We start from the raw sequence: 16,583 nt of genomic DNA, 5'->3' as shown, positions 1-16,583 counted from the left end.
CTGTCAAGCTACGTATTTATGGTAAAGGAAATGCTCTCTCTCTCTCTGTCAAGCTACGTATTTATGGTAAAGGAAATGCTCTCTCTCTCTCTCTCTCTCTCTCTGTCAAACTATACGTATTTATGGTAAAGGAAATGTTCTCTCTCTCTCTCTCTCTCTCTCTCTCTCTCTCTCTCTCTCTCTCTGTCAAACTATACGTATTTATGGTAAAGGAAATTCTCTCTCTCTCTCTCTCTCTCTCTGTCAAGCTACGTATTCATGGTAAAGGAAATGCTCTCTCTCTAATTAATGCGCCAACACATTATGCAGGTGAAACGCGAGATCTGATGCCAGAGACGAGACATGAAGATGAACAGAAGCGGGAGAAGGAAGAGGAGGAGCTGAAAGATATAATCAACTGCCGGTTATTGTTCCTTACCACGTCCTACTCTTCCTCCTCTTCCAGCTGAGTGAGGAGAAAGTTGAGGGCCTTGAGGAGAAAGTGGAGCGTTTCATGGAGTGGTGCGCTCTCTCTCTCTCTCTCTCTCTCTCTCTCTCTCTCTCTCTCTCTCTCAATTATGGTTATGAGTGAATGCTACCTCTCTCACCACAATGTTTCTTACCCCCAAAACACTTATAATGCTGATTACGACCATGGAAACAGTGAATCACCGAGTCACACTTTTCCTTATAATTAAGAAGGCTACTTTAGTTGTTGGTAGTTATTGGAAATTGGTAAAAAAAAATACCGAACTATACTAACTAGGTGGCTGGTCAAATAACAAAATAAGTAATCAGGTGATAGGATAAGGGAAACAACATGATAAACTGAAAGGCGAATATATTGCCCATTTAAGTAAACCATCCACACAATTATACATGATTTTCAACCCGAATTACAACTCCTAAGCTTTGAAAACGACCTCACTGTCATACATTTGGCTCCACACAATTACCTTTATGATTAACTATTAATAGAAAAATGCTAACCAAAAACAATCTTAATAAACAAGATGAAATAACATTATAATAAGATCCATATATGTTATAAAGAGAATATGTATATGGTAGAATGAATAACAGAATAGAATAGAAAGAATATGCATATGGGAGTGGTACATATGTTTGGCTCACAAGAAAAGTCTTTTGGACAAGTAGTAACAGATAGGTTCATTGTCACCTTTTCATACAGGGTCCCTGTCCATTTAAAATCCAGACAATAGCAATGGACATAAGAGACCCCATAACTAAGGTTTCAGGAGGCATAATGTGTAAAATGAGTATAAAAAAGGAGCCCTAGCTATATATATAAAAAATAAAAAAGTCTGATGATGAAAGTCCTTGCCTTGGTTTAGATGTCTGGCACCAAGATATAAAGTTATAGAAATATTAACTCATTAACTTCCCATTTAATATAATGTTAAATTAACACAGACTAAAGAGTATGAAAAGATTACCTCAGATAAATAGTGAAAGACCTCTTCTGACATAAAATAATGAATGACTATTCAAGTATTTCTTAGCTCACTCAGCTTGGCAGGGGACATTATTTGCTAATTTTAATCATAGTAGTACTATATTATATTTACATTTATCTACATTTCATATTTCATCAATTTCATGATGACTGAAGTAATAAAAAAAAAATGCAATAAAAAATCCTAACATTCTTAAGTAAAAACATAAATACATAAACAGCATAAATCTTTGTAGTACATATAATACCAGCTCCCAGTGTGTCAAACACAAAAAACTATGATATGTCCCTTGGTGCTTCATAACAACACCTACATCTCATTACTGTCTCCACAGTCTAAATCCTCCATACCTAACCTTTTGTCTTGGCTCGTTCATTTCTTGTCTTTGCTGGATACTCTTTCTTTGCTTCTTGATCTCTTGCCTCTATTTCCTGAGCTATTCCTGCTTCTTGACCTCTTATTCCTATTCCTTGAATGTTCATCTCTGCTCATTGACCTTTTGTCCCTGCTTCTTGACCTGTCTCTATTCTTTTGCCTTTCACCTCTACTTCTTGATAATGTATTTCCACTTTTTGAACTCCTTTCTCTGCTTCTTGACCTTCTTTCTCTACTCTTTGACCTCCTTCTATCCTGGTGTCTGTCATTTTCATGTCTGGTTTCTGACCTCTCTCTGCTTTTCTTTTGCTTCATTATTCCATCACTACTCTTGGTATTACTGATTTTCTCAGTCTCTTTCCTGGGATTTGAATCTCTTGCCATTTCCTTTTCTCTACCAACCCACCGCTCATTTCCTTTCTCATCTTTTGCTTCCCAAAAATCCCAGGCTCTTCCTCTTTTGGCAGGGTTTTCCATGGACCCATTTTCTCTTCCCTCACTTCTCTCTGGGCTTGGATTCCTCCTCCTCTTGTTGTGTTCTTCTTTTTGTCTTTGGAAAGCTGCCTCCTCATCTGATGGCTTCCATGGGTTACTGACAGCAGTCGTGTGGTTCTCAGCTGTGGTGGCAAAGGGGTTGTCCCTCCCAATGAAGTCTACTTTCAGTCCTTTTGTTATCTCCCTGAGAAGAGCCTGTGCATCTGGTTTCTCTTCAGTTTGCTTTTTGGTCTCCTTTTTCTTGCTTGCTTTATTTTTGCTTTTTTTGCTGTGTCTTTTATCATCAGAGTCTTCAGAGCTGCTTTCTGCCTTAATTCTCTTCTTTTTCTTCAGCTTCTTACTCTTTTTTTTCTTTTTCTTGCTTTTTTTCTCATCTTCACTTTCGGAGGAGGATGGGGAGGAGGAGGAAGCAGCAGAGGATGACCGTCTACTCTTTTTGCTTTTCTTTTTGTTTTTCTTGTCCATCATCTCTAATTTCCTCAGAAGCTTCTTTTTCTCCTTGGTAGTTAGAGAATGCAGTAATGTGTATTCATCCACACTCTCCTCATCGCTTGAGACTAGGCGCTGCCAACAAAAAGAAGAACAGATTAAAAATCTGTTCAGAATGATATAACCATCTTTCATTTAAATAATAATGAAAATTATAGAAATCTCATAAATGAAAAAGTGTATGAAACAGTTACATAAGAAGCAATTCAACAAAAGAAGGAAGCTTCTGTGAGATCTATGTAAAGCAATAAATGGATGATGCAGTTCAGTATTGAAAAATGCAGCATTTAAAGTACAGGAGAAAATAATCCCCCTTAGTAATTAATTAATTACACACTAAATAATATAACTAGTTTAAACAATAGGGATTTGGATGTGTGTGTTGATTCACACCTTCGACCCAGGAATCACTGTATTACTGGCACAGTTTTAGGTTTTATTCTGGAAGTGTTAGTAACAGGAGTGCAATCATTAAATTACATCCAGCATTTGCTAGACCCCACCTTAAATATGCTGTTGAATGTTGGTGTACTTTACAGCAAGAATATAGATTCAATTGAATCAATACTAAGAATTATCAAAATGCTAAAGGTTTAGAAACTTGCCATATAAGAAAGATCAACAAAAGTTAATTTAGAAAATCAAGAAATGTAAATGGATTAAAGGGATTATGATTAATAAAGTTGATTTAAACAATATACTTAAACTGGAAAAAATGTTAGGACATGCAGGAATGAGTATTAATTCAATAAATTTAGGTTCAGGAAGAGTCTGGTCAGTGCTGTTTCTGAAAAGGGTAGTAGATGAATAATGCATATCAGTGGATATGTAATTGATACAAATAGTATGATTAAAAGTTTCATATAAGGGTTAGATAATAGAAATTGGTGCTACTGAGAGTTACAGGAGGAAGCAGTGTGGGAATGGAAGTAAAGAAGGGTATCAGATATAGTCTTATTCTTCTAACCCTGCCAACTGCATCAAAGATGTGAAATTGATATGCAGCTCAGCAATCACAAATGGACACAGTACAAATGAACTAACGATTTGATGCTTACAAGGCATGGGCTTATAAGACGCACTTCAATTTGGGTAAATGTGTAGGCATGTTGTTTCTGTAACTCCATTATGAATCTAGAATTTCAAATTCCAGTGAGCTTCAAGGTTTATTGAACACATATGTAGGGTAAGAATGTTAAAAGATGAGTTCAAAATGGAGCAACAGGCACTGGTAAATACTGAATAATAACCTATCTTTTCAATATATCGTCAATATTATTCATATATTGTTTGTGTCTATCAATTAAACAAAGTTAAACAGTTTTATGAAGGTCTGTCTTACCTCAATGATCCCTGGCTTCATACTAAGGAAACACACTGGGTCTTGCGTGTGCCATCAAGTTTGGTGTACAACAGTCTGCTAGTTTGTTTAGGTACATGCATGGTTAAGCATCATCACTTAATTTTCTTCCTGACTGGTGTTTTTTATATGAAGTGCCAGCAAGTATTACCATTATATATTGTTACTTAAGAAAAAGGTTGCTGTTGCTGGTGCAGAAGCGATCACCACCTTATTTACATTTGCGGAGATGTTTGCGGTTTAATAAGGGCCACTGCAGCACTAAAACTCCACAAGCCAGTAACCCAAAGCTGACCTTTGACCTTAAGATGCAGGGTGATCTTTTGGGATATTTTTTTGGAAAAAAGTGCATCTTATAAAAGATGCTGTTAGGAATTAAGGGTTGTTCAGGGGGTAAAGGTAATCCAGGAGCGAAGCGGAGCATCCGAAATTAGCAGTCATCATCATCATTTCATCGATGCCTGCTCCTAGGAGCTCTCACCACGGGATGGCCACGGTAGAAGAGCTTCCAACTTTCTCTATCCAGACACTCCCTCTTTGCCTGCTCAAAGTTTCTCAAAGATCTTTCCCCCCTCTCCCTAACTTACTCTTGCACCCTATCCCTCCACTTCACTGGAGGTCGTCCTCTAACATTCCCTCTTTCTATCTCACTCACATACACCCTTCTGATCATCTTACTCTCCTCCATTCGTTCCATGTGGCCAAACCACTTTAAAGTCTGTCACTTCACTCTTTCCACCACTCCACACTTCTTCCCTTCACCCGTGACACATTCCAAAATGCTCGTACACACTTTCATTACTCATTCCATCCATTCTACTCACAGCACAAGCACTCCTCAAATAACTCATTTCCACTGCCTGCACTCTAGACCTCTGACTTTCATTCCAGGCCCACGTTTCACTTGCATATGTGAGGGTTGGTACTATTATTGTATTTCTCAAATCCCTCTTTACCTCCATGCTCACACTTCTGCCATTCATGATTCGTCCCAAAGACCCTACCACCCTTCTTCCTTGCAATGCCCTTTCTCTTATCTCTCCCTCCATACCACCATGCTTACACATAACTGATCCAAGGTACTTAAACTCATTGACCTCCTCCATTTCTTCACCATTCAAAATTATTTTGCATTCTTTTTCACATTCAATTCCCACTCCATATGGGCATACAAAATCTACAACCTCACTTCTACTTCACTCACAAACCATCACTTTACTTTTGTTGACATTTACTTTCAGCTTTCCCCTATTACAGACACTATCAAAAACACTGACCAAATTTTGTAGGTCACTTTCATTTTCTGCAATGAGCACTGTGTCATCAGCAAACAGTATCAAATTCAGTATCCACTTCCTTCCCTCATCGATCATTCTTACTCCAACTTCCCCAACTTTGCCCTTAATTTCTCTAATAACACCATCCATAAAAATATTGAATAGCCATGGTGACATGATACACCCTTGTCTTAAGCCCACTTTTATCTCAAAATGTTCACTTGTTTCTCCAGTAATTTTAACACCTGCAGATGCAGCCTCATAGAAAGACTTTATTGCACTGAGCAGTTTTCCTCCCACACCATAAATCTTTAAAACATCCCACAATGCAATCCAATCGACTCTGTCATAAGCTTTTTCCAAATCCATGAAGGCAGCGTATAGTTTCTTTCCTTTTGCTATTATTTTTTTCTACTACCATCCTGAAGGCAAATATCTGATCCACACATCCCCTTCCCTTCCTGAAGCCTCCTTGTTCTTCACTGATTTTCTCTTCTGTAAGTCTTTGCACCCTCTCTATTATGACTTTTCCATATACCTTTCCGGGTATACTCAGGAGACTTATACCTCTATAGCTCCCACATTCCCCTCTCCTGCCCTTCCCCTTGTTAACTGGGACAATGATGGCTTTCGTCCAGTCTGCTGGCACCTATTTGAATTCGCTTCGAACCATGAAAGACTGTTCTAGAATGTCCCGTAAGAGACAAGGGTTCTGGCCCACCGCGCACACCCCAGTCAGCTGTTAGATGCCTCCGTGGCAAGACCTCAGTGCTTGAACAGTCTGCTGCAGTACAAGCGTGCAAGCAACGTGGCCGGCTGCTCTACAATACACTAATGCTACAACAGGCCGGCACACAGTGCCGACACACTTCAGGTCAACCTATTCTGAAAACCCTCCAACCATAAGTAGTACCAGTATCTCGTACCTTTGGGCCCATTGGGAAGGGGTATTTGGGGTACATTTTGGGAGGAAGGATCTGATTACATCACAGGTGAGTCAGGGTGTGTGATTCTGGCCTTAACAGCGTGTATTGCAAACAATAAATTCGCAACATAATTTCAGAAAAAGAGAACAATTTGTAAATAACCGGCCTGGTAACGGCCGCGTTGCTGTGAACTATGTCTTACAGCTGACTCCTCTTCAAAGAGGCAGCCTCCCTCTCTCTAGCCATTTCTCACTACCTCCTTATTTTTAAAGTAATAATTCAAAGGGGTTTTAGCCAGGGACGTGTCCATTACCTTGATATGCGGGTGGTATTAGTTGGTCACTCGTACGTGAAATATCTGGAGCGGCTACCCGGGTGGCAAGAGGCAGTGACCTTGGACAATGGGGAACAAGTAAAGCTCGAGTTTGAGTTCAGGTCCCAGCCCGGAAAGGATTACCTTTATTTCCTGGACAACCCGGGGAAAATTGATGCAAAAGGAAATTGCAATCCTGAAGTGGTAGTTACCATTCTGGGAGGAAATTCAATTGTCAATTCGGTGACAAACAGTGAAATAAACAGCAGAGCCAGTGCCTTCTACACAAGGTTAAATCATCTTTTTTATTGCCCTTGAGTTGCTCTCTGTGCTAAAAAAAAATATAAAAATAAAAAGTGTAGTGGGAATGAAAGTTCCAATGGTGATGAGAGTGAAGTGCCTAGACCACACCGAGAAAAATGACAGGCCTTACCTCGTACCTGTATTATATAGTATAAGTATGGTGTGTAAGACTGACTCATGAGTGAAAAGTTTTTAAAAAATAGGATTTTGGAAGAAATTAACGCACCTGTATCTCAGCTCCTGCACTCCTAAAAACACTGTAACACCTATGGATATACTCAAGGTAGTATATACTCAGTATTATCAGCTTAAAGTGATCTTGAATTGTGCACAATACAAAGTACAAAAGCTCAAAGTGTCACAAAAAGTTTCAAAATCGTGTTACACCTGCATTTTGACAACCAAGGTTCCTCCTGTGCATGTACGTAAACCCTGAAAAAAACGTGTGCATACGAAAAGGAGTAAATACTAAAGCCTACACTACCTCAAGCTCCTTTGCCTGTCCCAGCAAGTTGCTGAGAGCAATTGTAAGACAGGCGGCAACATAGATTTGGCAAAAAAGTCTACGGGGATTTTATCAAAAGTTTCGCTGCCCCGTCAAAAATTTTGGAGCCCTATTTTCACCCAAAAATTTCCAAGGTGATACTTTTTATACACACTAGACATGTTTTCTCAACCTTCCCAATAGATTAAGCCCAGAAAAAAAAGGCACTTGTGGTAAGTTTTGGTTTAAAGCCTCCAGCACTCAGCGGGTTAAAGATGAGGAAGCACTTGGGGGACGGTCATCAAATGCCTAGCTTCAAAATAAAAATGAGAAGATTGATGGAAAACAAACCATGATGATTAGAATTTCCTTGTAAAAAGTCTCCACCTACTGTACATTATCAGTTACTGAAACATGCACTTCTCAACATCTCTTTTAACCCTTTCCTTGCGGGCAGTGTGGACGCGACTATCCCCTCAGGCGCAGTCGGGCAGCCCAATTGGGGGTCTCTTTTAACCTCTGTATCTCAAAAACTATTCATCACAGCTAAAAACCAAAAACACCAATGGAAAGAGGAGGTCCAGATCTATAGGAGTCGGTTATGTATGCCTCTCTTGCGAACGTACATGCACGTTCAGGGAGTGTTGAATGTTAACATTTACGTCGGTTCATGCGTGATGATCAGCCATATTGAGAGAACTGCGGACATTTTTTCTTCAGATTCTGGCAAGGGAGTATTGCCAACTGCAATATTTACAAGTATTTGGTCAAAGAATCAATCAGTGATAGGTGAAGCAAAAAAAAAAAAATGCCGCTATATTGGGCAAGAACATCCACCAGTTACTCGTCTGTAGATTTGCTGCGCTGGGCTGATATGATTTTCCACCAAATTTTGTGAAGAATCCACTCAATTGGCAATCCTGTGTTGAGAGAATTAGTGTTGGAACACTCTCATACACGGGAGATTTGAGTGTGGGTGGAGCTCACAGCGAGCGTTTAGCGCCACCAGCAAATACACCTAATGCCTGCTGCAAGCGTTTTGCAATGAAAGGGTTAATGCATGCATATTAGAAACATTGGCTTATATTGTTAATTTCTTGTCATAAGGCTTCTCATCAGCAGCTATCGATTATTAACCCGTAAACTGCGCCAGACATTTTAAGATGCTATGAGTTAGACTGCGCCAGACATCGTAAGATGACACATATTCCAAGGTTAATATTTATATTTCCTGCAATGCCAAAGTATATTCCAATGACCCTCGTGTGGCAACATCATCCCTCTTTCGCACCATGTAGTCACCATTGTCATATTAGTTACTTTTTAGTTGTCATGGAGAGTAGACGTATGCCATATATTGATGCTAACCAGCCCCATAGCTCCTGCGGTCGTGACCGTGGGGGAGGCATGGGAGGTGGTAAAAAGAAGGTATTGGTAAAGAGAGAGATTGTAGTAGACAAATCTGAAAGTGACAGTGATTCAGATTGTATTCAACCATCTGATTCACCTGGTCTGAAGAAACATGTCAAGCGTAAGCACGCTTCTGGCCCTCAAGGTCACAGATGCGCTGCCTCTCCAACAGTACGAAAAGTTACTAGCCCGCCTAGTCAGTCACTGACACCAACAAAACTTTTACCAATGCTAGTAGACCCTGATGAATCATTGTCATCACTCTCCGATGATCCAGAGTGGCAGAAAGACGAGGAAAACGACAGTGGGGGTATAGGAGAAGACTCAGCTAATGAACTGAGTGAGGGAGGGGTGTCAGCTGGTGTGGGAGAGGAGGGGGAGGCAGAGGGAGAATAGGAGCCTCAGAGACGCGGGACAACGTGTACTCCATTCGTCTGGTCTGATGGATCAGACTTTGTGCCAGACATTCATAACTTTGACAGGAATATTGCTGGTGTGACTAATGGCTGGCCTCTTGATGCACAAGAGGTTGATTATTTTGAAACATAAATTGATAACCAGGTAATGCAGCTTGTTGTGTCACAAACAAACAGCTATTATAAATACACTATGGAGCATACTACATTCACCCCAAAATCACGTGTTCATTGCTGGTCAGACACAAACATAGAAGAAATGTATGTTTTTTTTTGCTCTGTTACTGCTGATGCCACATATAAAAAAAAACATGTGCTGAGTGATTATTGGAAAACTGATGCCTTGACTCCAACACCAATTTTGGGGAAATTCATGAAAAGAGACAGATTCCTTATATTGATAAGGTTTTTACATTTCCATGACAATAACGAACATAATGAAAATGATCGTTTGTGGAAGGTTAGAAGAGTATTTACCATGATTACTAAGAAGTACAGACAATTCTTTTCTCCTTTTTGCAAGGTTGTTATAGATGAAAGCCTGGTATTGTTCAAGGGGAGACTTATATTCAAACAGTATATACCTTCAAAAAGGCATAGGTTCAGTATCAAATTCTTTATCCTTTGTGACTGCGAAACAGGGATAGTCTTAGATGCAATAGTGTATACTGGCACCCCTGTTGACATTCCACAAGGTGACCCTTTGGGAGTATCTGGCGCAGTTGTGAAGAAAATGATGGAAAGGTACATGGGTAAGGGACATATCCTATATACCGATAACTAGTACACTAGCCCTAGTCTGTGTCAGTATTTACTGGAAAATGTGATTGGGTCATGTGGCACAGTACGTAAGAACAGGAAACATATGCCAAAATTTGAAGCACAACCTGTTCCTGGTAATGTGGAACAGCAAAAGAGTGGAAAAGTCCTGGCCATAAACTGGCATGACAAATGTGACGTGACCATGCTCACTACTGTTCATCAAGGAAATATACAGGACACTAACAAGGAAGACCACAGGACACATGAAAAAATTAGGAAGCCAGATGCTGTCATTGACTACAACAGGAATATGTGCCTAGTCGACAAAAGTGACTGTCAGCTTGCTGGTGTTGAATGCGTGAGAAAATGTGTCAAATGGTACCATAAGCTATTCTCTCATGTTGTTGATGTTACAATGCTGAATGCATATAACATGTACTTAGTCAAGACTGAAAAAAAAAAAAAAAAAAAAAAAAAAAAAAAAACAGAGATTTTTCTTACAATGTAGTCTACCAGCTTTTGGAGAAATATGGGACAGTGACAGGTACAGCTTGAGGACGACGTCAGACACATGGTCCTGACAGACTCCTGTGTAAGGACTGCCTCACCAGACACAAGTTAGAATATTTACGGGACACAGAAAAAGAACGCAAACAACAGACTGTGTCATGTATGTACCTCTACAAACAAACGTGTGAGGTCAAGAAAAATGGTTGTGACTATGTGCGCAGAATGTCAAGCACCAATGTGTGCTGTACCCTGTTTCACTGAGTACCACACACTGAAAGAATACTGAAAAGCAGTGTGAGGTAGATTGTAAATAGTTTAGGGTAAGGGAAAATAAAATAGGTGATCTGAAAGCTGAATGTGCTAAAAATAAAAATGCAAGCAAATGTTACTGTAAATTGACAAAGTGATGTTTCCTGTGATTTTTTTTTTGTATTTTTTCTTTTACAGCTAAGGAGACAGTTCAAGGGCATAAAAAAAATAAAAAAATAAAAAATAAATAAATAAAAAAAAAGCCCGCTACTCACTGCTCCTGAATAGAGATCAAAGGAGTGTCCAAAAAGAGAGGTCAATTTCGGGAGGAGAGGTGTCCTGATACTCTCCTCTTGAAAGAGTTCAAGTCGTAGGCAGGAGGAAATACAGATGAAGGAAGATTGTTCCAGAGTTTACCAGCGTGAGGGATGAAGGAGTGAAGATGATGGTTAACTCTTGCATAAGGGGTTCGGACAGTATAGGGATGAGCATGAGTAGAAAGTCGTGTGCAGTGGGGCCGCGGGAGGGAGGGAGGCATGCAGTTAGCAAGTTCAGAAGAGCAGTCAGCATGAAAATATCGATAGAAGATAGAAAGGGAGGCAACATTGCGACGGAATTTAAGAGGTAGAAGACTATCAGCAGGAGGAGGAGAGCTGATGAGACGAAGAGCCTTTGACTCCTCTGTCAAGGAGAGCTGTGTGAGTGGACCCCCCCCCCACACGAGATGCATACTCCATACGAGGGCGGACAAGGCTCCTGTAAATGGATAGCAACTGTGCGGGGGAGAAGAACTGGCGGAGACGGTACAGAACGGCCAGCCTAGAGGAAGCTGATTTACTAAGAGATGAGATATGAAGTTTCCAGTTAAGATTTTGAGTTAAGGATAGACCGAGAATGTTTAGTGTTGAAGAAGGTGATAGCTGGGTGTTGTCAAAGAATAGGGGATAGTTGTTTGGAAGCTTGTGTCAAGTGGATAGGTGGAGAAACTGTGTTTTTGAGGCGTTGAGGACACCATGTTCCTCTTGCCCCAATCGGAAATAATAGTAAGGTCTGAGGCTAAGCGTTCTGTTGCCTCCAGCCTTGAATCGTTAAGTTCCTGTGGAGTGGGTCTTCTATTAAAAGAAGTTGAGTAATGCAGAGTGAAGTCATCGGCGTAAGAGTGGATAGGACAGTTCATTTTGGAAAGAAGATCATCAATGAACAACAGAAAGAGAGTGGGAGATAGGACAGAACCCTGTGGGACACCACTGTTAAGGGGCTCTCACACATTCCCGGTCCCGGTACCGATCGTCCCCGATGACTCCCAATAAGCCAATCGGGGCCTGACCGCCGACAAAATAGGCAATAATCCCAGGACCGGCGGTTTACCGGCGACCATATACGATTTTTGATTTCTCCAACCGGTGACTGCAGCAGGTCAGTCGGCGGTAGACCGCCGGCCTACCGGCGGCAGACCGCCGGTCTACCAGCGGCAGACCTGTGGCACATCGACGAGCAAACACTTTCTTTGCATTTTCATATATTTATAATTACCTCATAAACAGCTTCATACCTAAATTCATTCGTGTACATAAAACTCTCTCTCCTTTCACCCATTCCTCTTCCTCCTTTTTTCATCTCTTTCCATCCTCTCCCTTCCTCACTCTCCTCCATCCCTCCCTTTCTCTTCCTCACTCCCTCTCTCTTCCTCACTCCCTCCCTCTTCCTCACTCCCTCCCACCTGTTCCTCCTTCCATCTCTCTCTCTCTCTCTCTCTCTCTCTCTCTCTCTTTTCTCTCTTTCACCCATTCCTCTTCCTCCTTTATCTCATCTCCCTCTCTCTCTTCATCCCTCGCTCCAATCTGTTCCTCCTCGTCTTCCTCCTTCCTCCCTTGCTAATCCCCAGGTTAGGCACAGGTGTTCACTCGCGGCCTACCGCCGGTCTGCCGTGGGTGTCGGCGGTTGACCGCTGGTTGACCGGCGACATTTTTTGACACCGCTGGTCGACCGGGCGCATCGCCGATATCTTTGAAAATTTTAAAGTTGACCGGCGGTGGTCGGCTGCATCTACGATCCTCAGGGTCGACCGGCGGTAGACCGGCGGTCTGCCGCCGACAATCCCCGATCTTACAGCCGGTCAACCGGCGACGCGACCGGGACCGGGAATGTGTGAGATCCCCTTTAATAGGTTTAGGGGAAGAACAGTGACCGTCCACCACAGCAGAAATAGAACGGTCAGAAAGGAAACTGGAGATAAAGATACATAGAGAAGGATAGAAACCGTAGGAGGGTAGATTGGAAAGCAAAGATTTGTGCCAGACCCTATCAAAAGCTTTTGATATGTCCAACGCAATAGCAAAGGTTTCACCGAAACAGCTAAGAGAGGATGACCAAGAGTCAGTCAGGAAGGCAAGATCACCAGTAGAACGCCCCTTGCGGAACCCATACTGGCGATCAGATAGAAGGTTAGAAATGGAAAGGTGCTTTTGAATCTTCCGGTTAAGGACTGATTCAAAAGCTTTAGATAGACAGAAAAGTAAAGCTATAGGGCAGTAGTTTGAGGGATTGGAACGGTCACCCTTCTTAGGCACAGGCTGTACAAAGTCATACTTCCAGCAGGAAGGAAAGGCAGATGTTGATAGGCAGAGACGAAAGAGTTTGACCAGGCAGGGTGTCAGCACGGAGGCACAGTTTTTAAGGACAATAGGAGGCACTCCATCAGGTCCATAAGCCTTCTGAGAGTTGAGGCCAGAGAGGGCATAGAAAACATCATTAGAAAGAATTTAAATAACAGGCATAAAGGAGTCAGAGGGAGGATGAGTAGGAGGAATATGCCCAGAATCGTCCAGGGTGGAGTTTTTACAGAAAGTTTGAGCGAAGAGTTCAGCCTTAAAGACAGATGAGACGGCAGTGCTGCCGCCAGGGTTAAGGAGAGGAGGGAAAGAGGAAGAAATGAAATTGGAGGAGATATTTTTGGCTAGGTGTCAGAAGTCACAGGAAGAATTAGAAGAAGCAAGATGTTGACATTTTCTATTGATAAAAGAAGTTTTGGTAAGTTGGAGAATAGATTTGACACGATTCCGGGCTGAAATGTAAAGGTCAAAGTTAGCGGGTGTTCGAAGGCTCTGGAACCTTTTGTGAGCTGCCTCTCTATCTTTAATAGCACGAGAACAAGCATGATTAAACCAAGGCTTTTTAGCATGAGGAGTAAAGAAAGAATGTGGAATGTATCCAGAGACAATCACCTCTGTGATGCGCTGGGCACACACAGAGGGGTCTCTCTCCTGGAAGCAGTAATCATTCCACGGGAAATCGGAAAAGTACATCCTCAGGTCGTCCCACCGAGCTGAAGCAAAATGCCAGAAGCATCGCCTCTTCGGTGGGTCCAGAGGATGTACAGGAGCGATAGGACAGGATACAGAAATAAGCTTATGATAGGAGGAGCCCAATGGAGAGAACAGTTTGACAGATTAAGCAGAAGGATTAGAGGTAAGGAAGAGGTCTGGAATGTTGGGCCTGTCTCCAAGACGGTCGGGAATACGAGTAGGGTGCTGAACTAACTGCTCTAGGTCGTTGAGGAGAGCAAAGTTGTAGGCTTGTTCACCAGGCTGGTCAGTGAAAGAGGATAAAAGCCTAAGCTGGTGGTGAACATTGAAATTTCCTAGGATGGAGATTTTAGCGAAGGGAGAGTGGGTCAAAATGTGCTCCACTTTAGAGTTCAAATAGTCAAAGAATTTTACATAGTTAGTAGAGTTAGGTGAGAGATAAACAGCACAGATGTATTTAGTAATAGAATGACAATGAATTCTTAGCCAGATGGTAGAAAATTCTGAAGAGTCAAGGTCGTGGGCACGAGAGCAAGTGATGTCGCTAAGACGAGGCAACATCCAGCTTTGGATTGAAATTTAGGATAGAGATAGCAGGAGGGAACAGAGTAGAGGTTGCTGTCAGTAGCCTCAGAAACCTGTGTTTCGGTGAGGAAGAGAAGGTGAGGTTTAGAGGAGGAGAGATGGTGTTCCACAGAATGAAAATTAGAACGAAGACCGCGAATGTTGCAGAAATTGATAAGGAGGAGGTTCGAGGAGTTATCAGGACACTTCTCAAGTTGGCAGCCAGAAGGGGAGTCCTCCCTGGGGGAATTTATGGTCACCCCCAGGCGGGGGGGACCATAAACGTGACTGTGCCATGTGTCATCTTCCCTTTGCCACCATCCTGTCTACCCCATCACTGCCAGCGCTCCCAAGGTCGCCTCATATCCTCAACCTTTATCCAGCCATCATTGCCACATTAGGTGAATTATTATAATTTTTTTGCACTTTTTGGTGTTCAACATGTCTCTCTTGGGTGTTGTAATACTAAAAATAGTTTTCCACCAGGTTATTTTTTTGCCATTTATTGCGCGCCCAGGAGCTATTCCTGAATCTCAATTGAGCAGTTTACGGGTTAAAACAAGTAATCTACATATGCCAGCTTGTGCATTCCACAAATATTTGTATTAAACATTGAAATATTTATATTTAAATATGATTAGTTTTAATGAAACCTTTTTAGAGTAACAGAAAGTTCTGGGTCACTGAGGGACTGAACACGAAAAATTTCTTGTGTGAATTTCCATTTAAATCAATGGTTTGTACTGCTTGGCAGCAAAAGGTGGTGACATTTTGTAAAAAAAAAAATAATAATAATTTTTTTTGCTGCTATTGTATTTTCCACACTTAGTGTGTGGGCTTCCAAATAGATATGCATTTTTCATTTCTAAGGATGAAAAATGCTAGAGCCAGCAGCAAAGTAATACCTGTGTGCAGAAGTATGAAATAAATGACATTTTGCTTACCTGATTCTTTGCATAGGGATTCTGTGAGAGTCCATAGATCCCATACGAAACTGTTGGAATGTTCTTCAGCCGTAGACCATCATCTCTCATACCTGCTGCTAGCTCTTTGTGACTTAGTCCACCTGAGCCCTCAGCTGGTTCAAGGACCCGGCCATATAGAGGACACTCTTTGTCAGTGTTGATGTGGCCCCAAGCCTTGCACTTGATGCACCGCACATTTCTCACAGCAATGCCAAATGGCTGGTCACGAATGGTGTCGTCATCTTTGCAGTAACTGAAAAGAATGAAAACTGGTCTTGTGAGTGTTGATTTGAGTTATATAAGCAAAAAAAATTGTTTCATTTTCAATAAAATTGGTTTCTTAATAGAATTAAGGATCAAATTAAGTTCAAGAACTGAGATTCTACTGTATATACAGAGAGTCCTTGAGTTACAACATGGTTTGGGACCGACAGGCCATTCCTAAGTCAAATTGGTTGTAAGACAAAATTTACTTTAAAAAATAAAATAAAATATTATTCAAATGTCCCGCCACCGCAGACAGAGATGCATTCCTGTGCCTCCTAATCTTTCACCCTAACCCTAACCCGTAGCTCTGTATTAATGCACTTGCCTCACTCCAGCCCTTCATTCAGGTGACCCCTTAACCATGTAACGTTGTGCAATGTTACTCAATGAATCTACTATATTTTGCCAAAATGGTGGCAGTATCCAAATGCCCGCTAATTTATAAACAAAATTTTAAAAAATTGAAGATATACATTATATTAAGCATTTATTATTTATACTAAGCATATATTACCCATGTAAAACATCTAAACAAAATCATTTGATGAAATTATCAAATGGTCTAACCACTGGATCATAACTACAAGCAGTTGCCCAGCTGATACATGTAAACAAAGAGTTGGTGGGGGCAGCGACATGTTCGCCATTTCCTTTTT

The 16,583-nt window shown here is 41.3% G+C and overlaps 1 protein-coding gene across 1 annotated transcript in view; it reads right to left on the bottom strand.

The window, feature by feature from the left end:
- Window positions 1–803: 803 nt before the first annotated feature.
- LOC126990178 (corepressor interacting with RBPJ 1-like) overlaps window positions 804–16,583 on the bottom strand; it is a 31,544-nt gene continuing 15,764 nt past the window's right edge. Inside the window, exons 3-4 of the mRNA XM_050848733.1 lie at window positions 15,640–15,913; window positions 804–2,891 (exon numbers count right to left, since the gene is read on the bottom strand). Coding sequence (XP_050704690.1) covers window positions 1,830–2,891; window positions 15,640–15,913 — 1,336 coding nt within the window. The 3' untranslated portion in view covers window positions 804–1,829. The remainder of the gene's footprint in view (window positions 2,892–15,639; window positions 15,914–16,583) is intronic.

Source organism: Eriocheir sinensis, unplaced genomic scaffold (genome assembly GCF_024679095.1).
Source record: "Eriocheir sinensis breed Jianghai 21 unplaced genomic scaffold, ASM2467909v1 Scaffold1475, whole genome shotgun sequence".
NCBI lineage: Eukaryota > Metazoa > Arthropoda > Malacostraca > Decapoda > Varunidae > Eriocheir > Eriocheir sinensis.
This window is presented reverse-complemented; position numbering and strand designations above follow the sequence as displayed.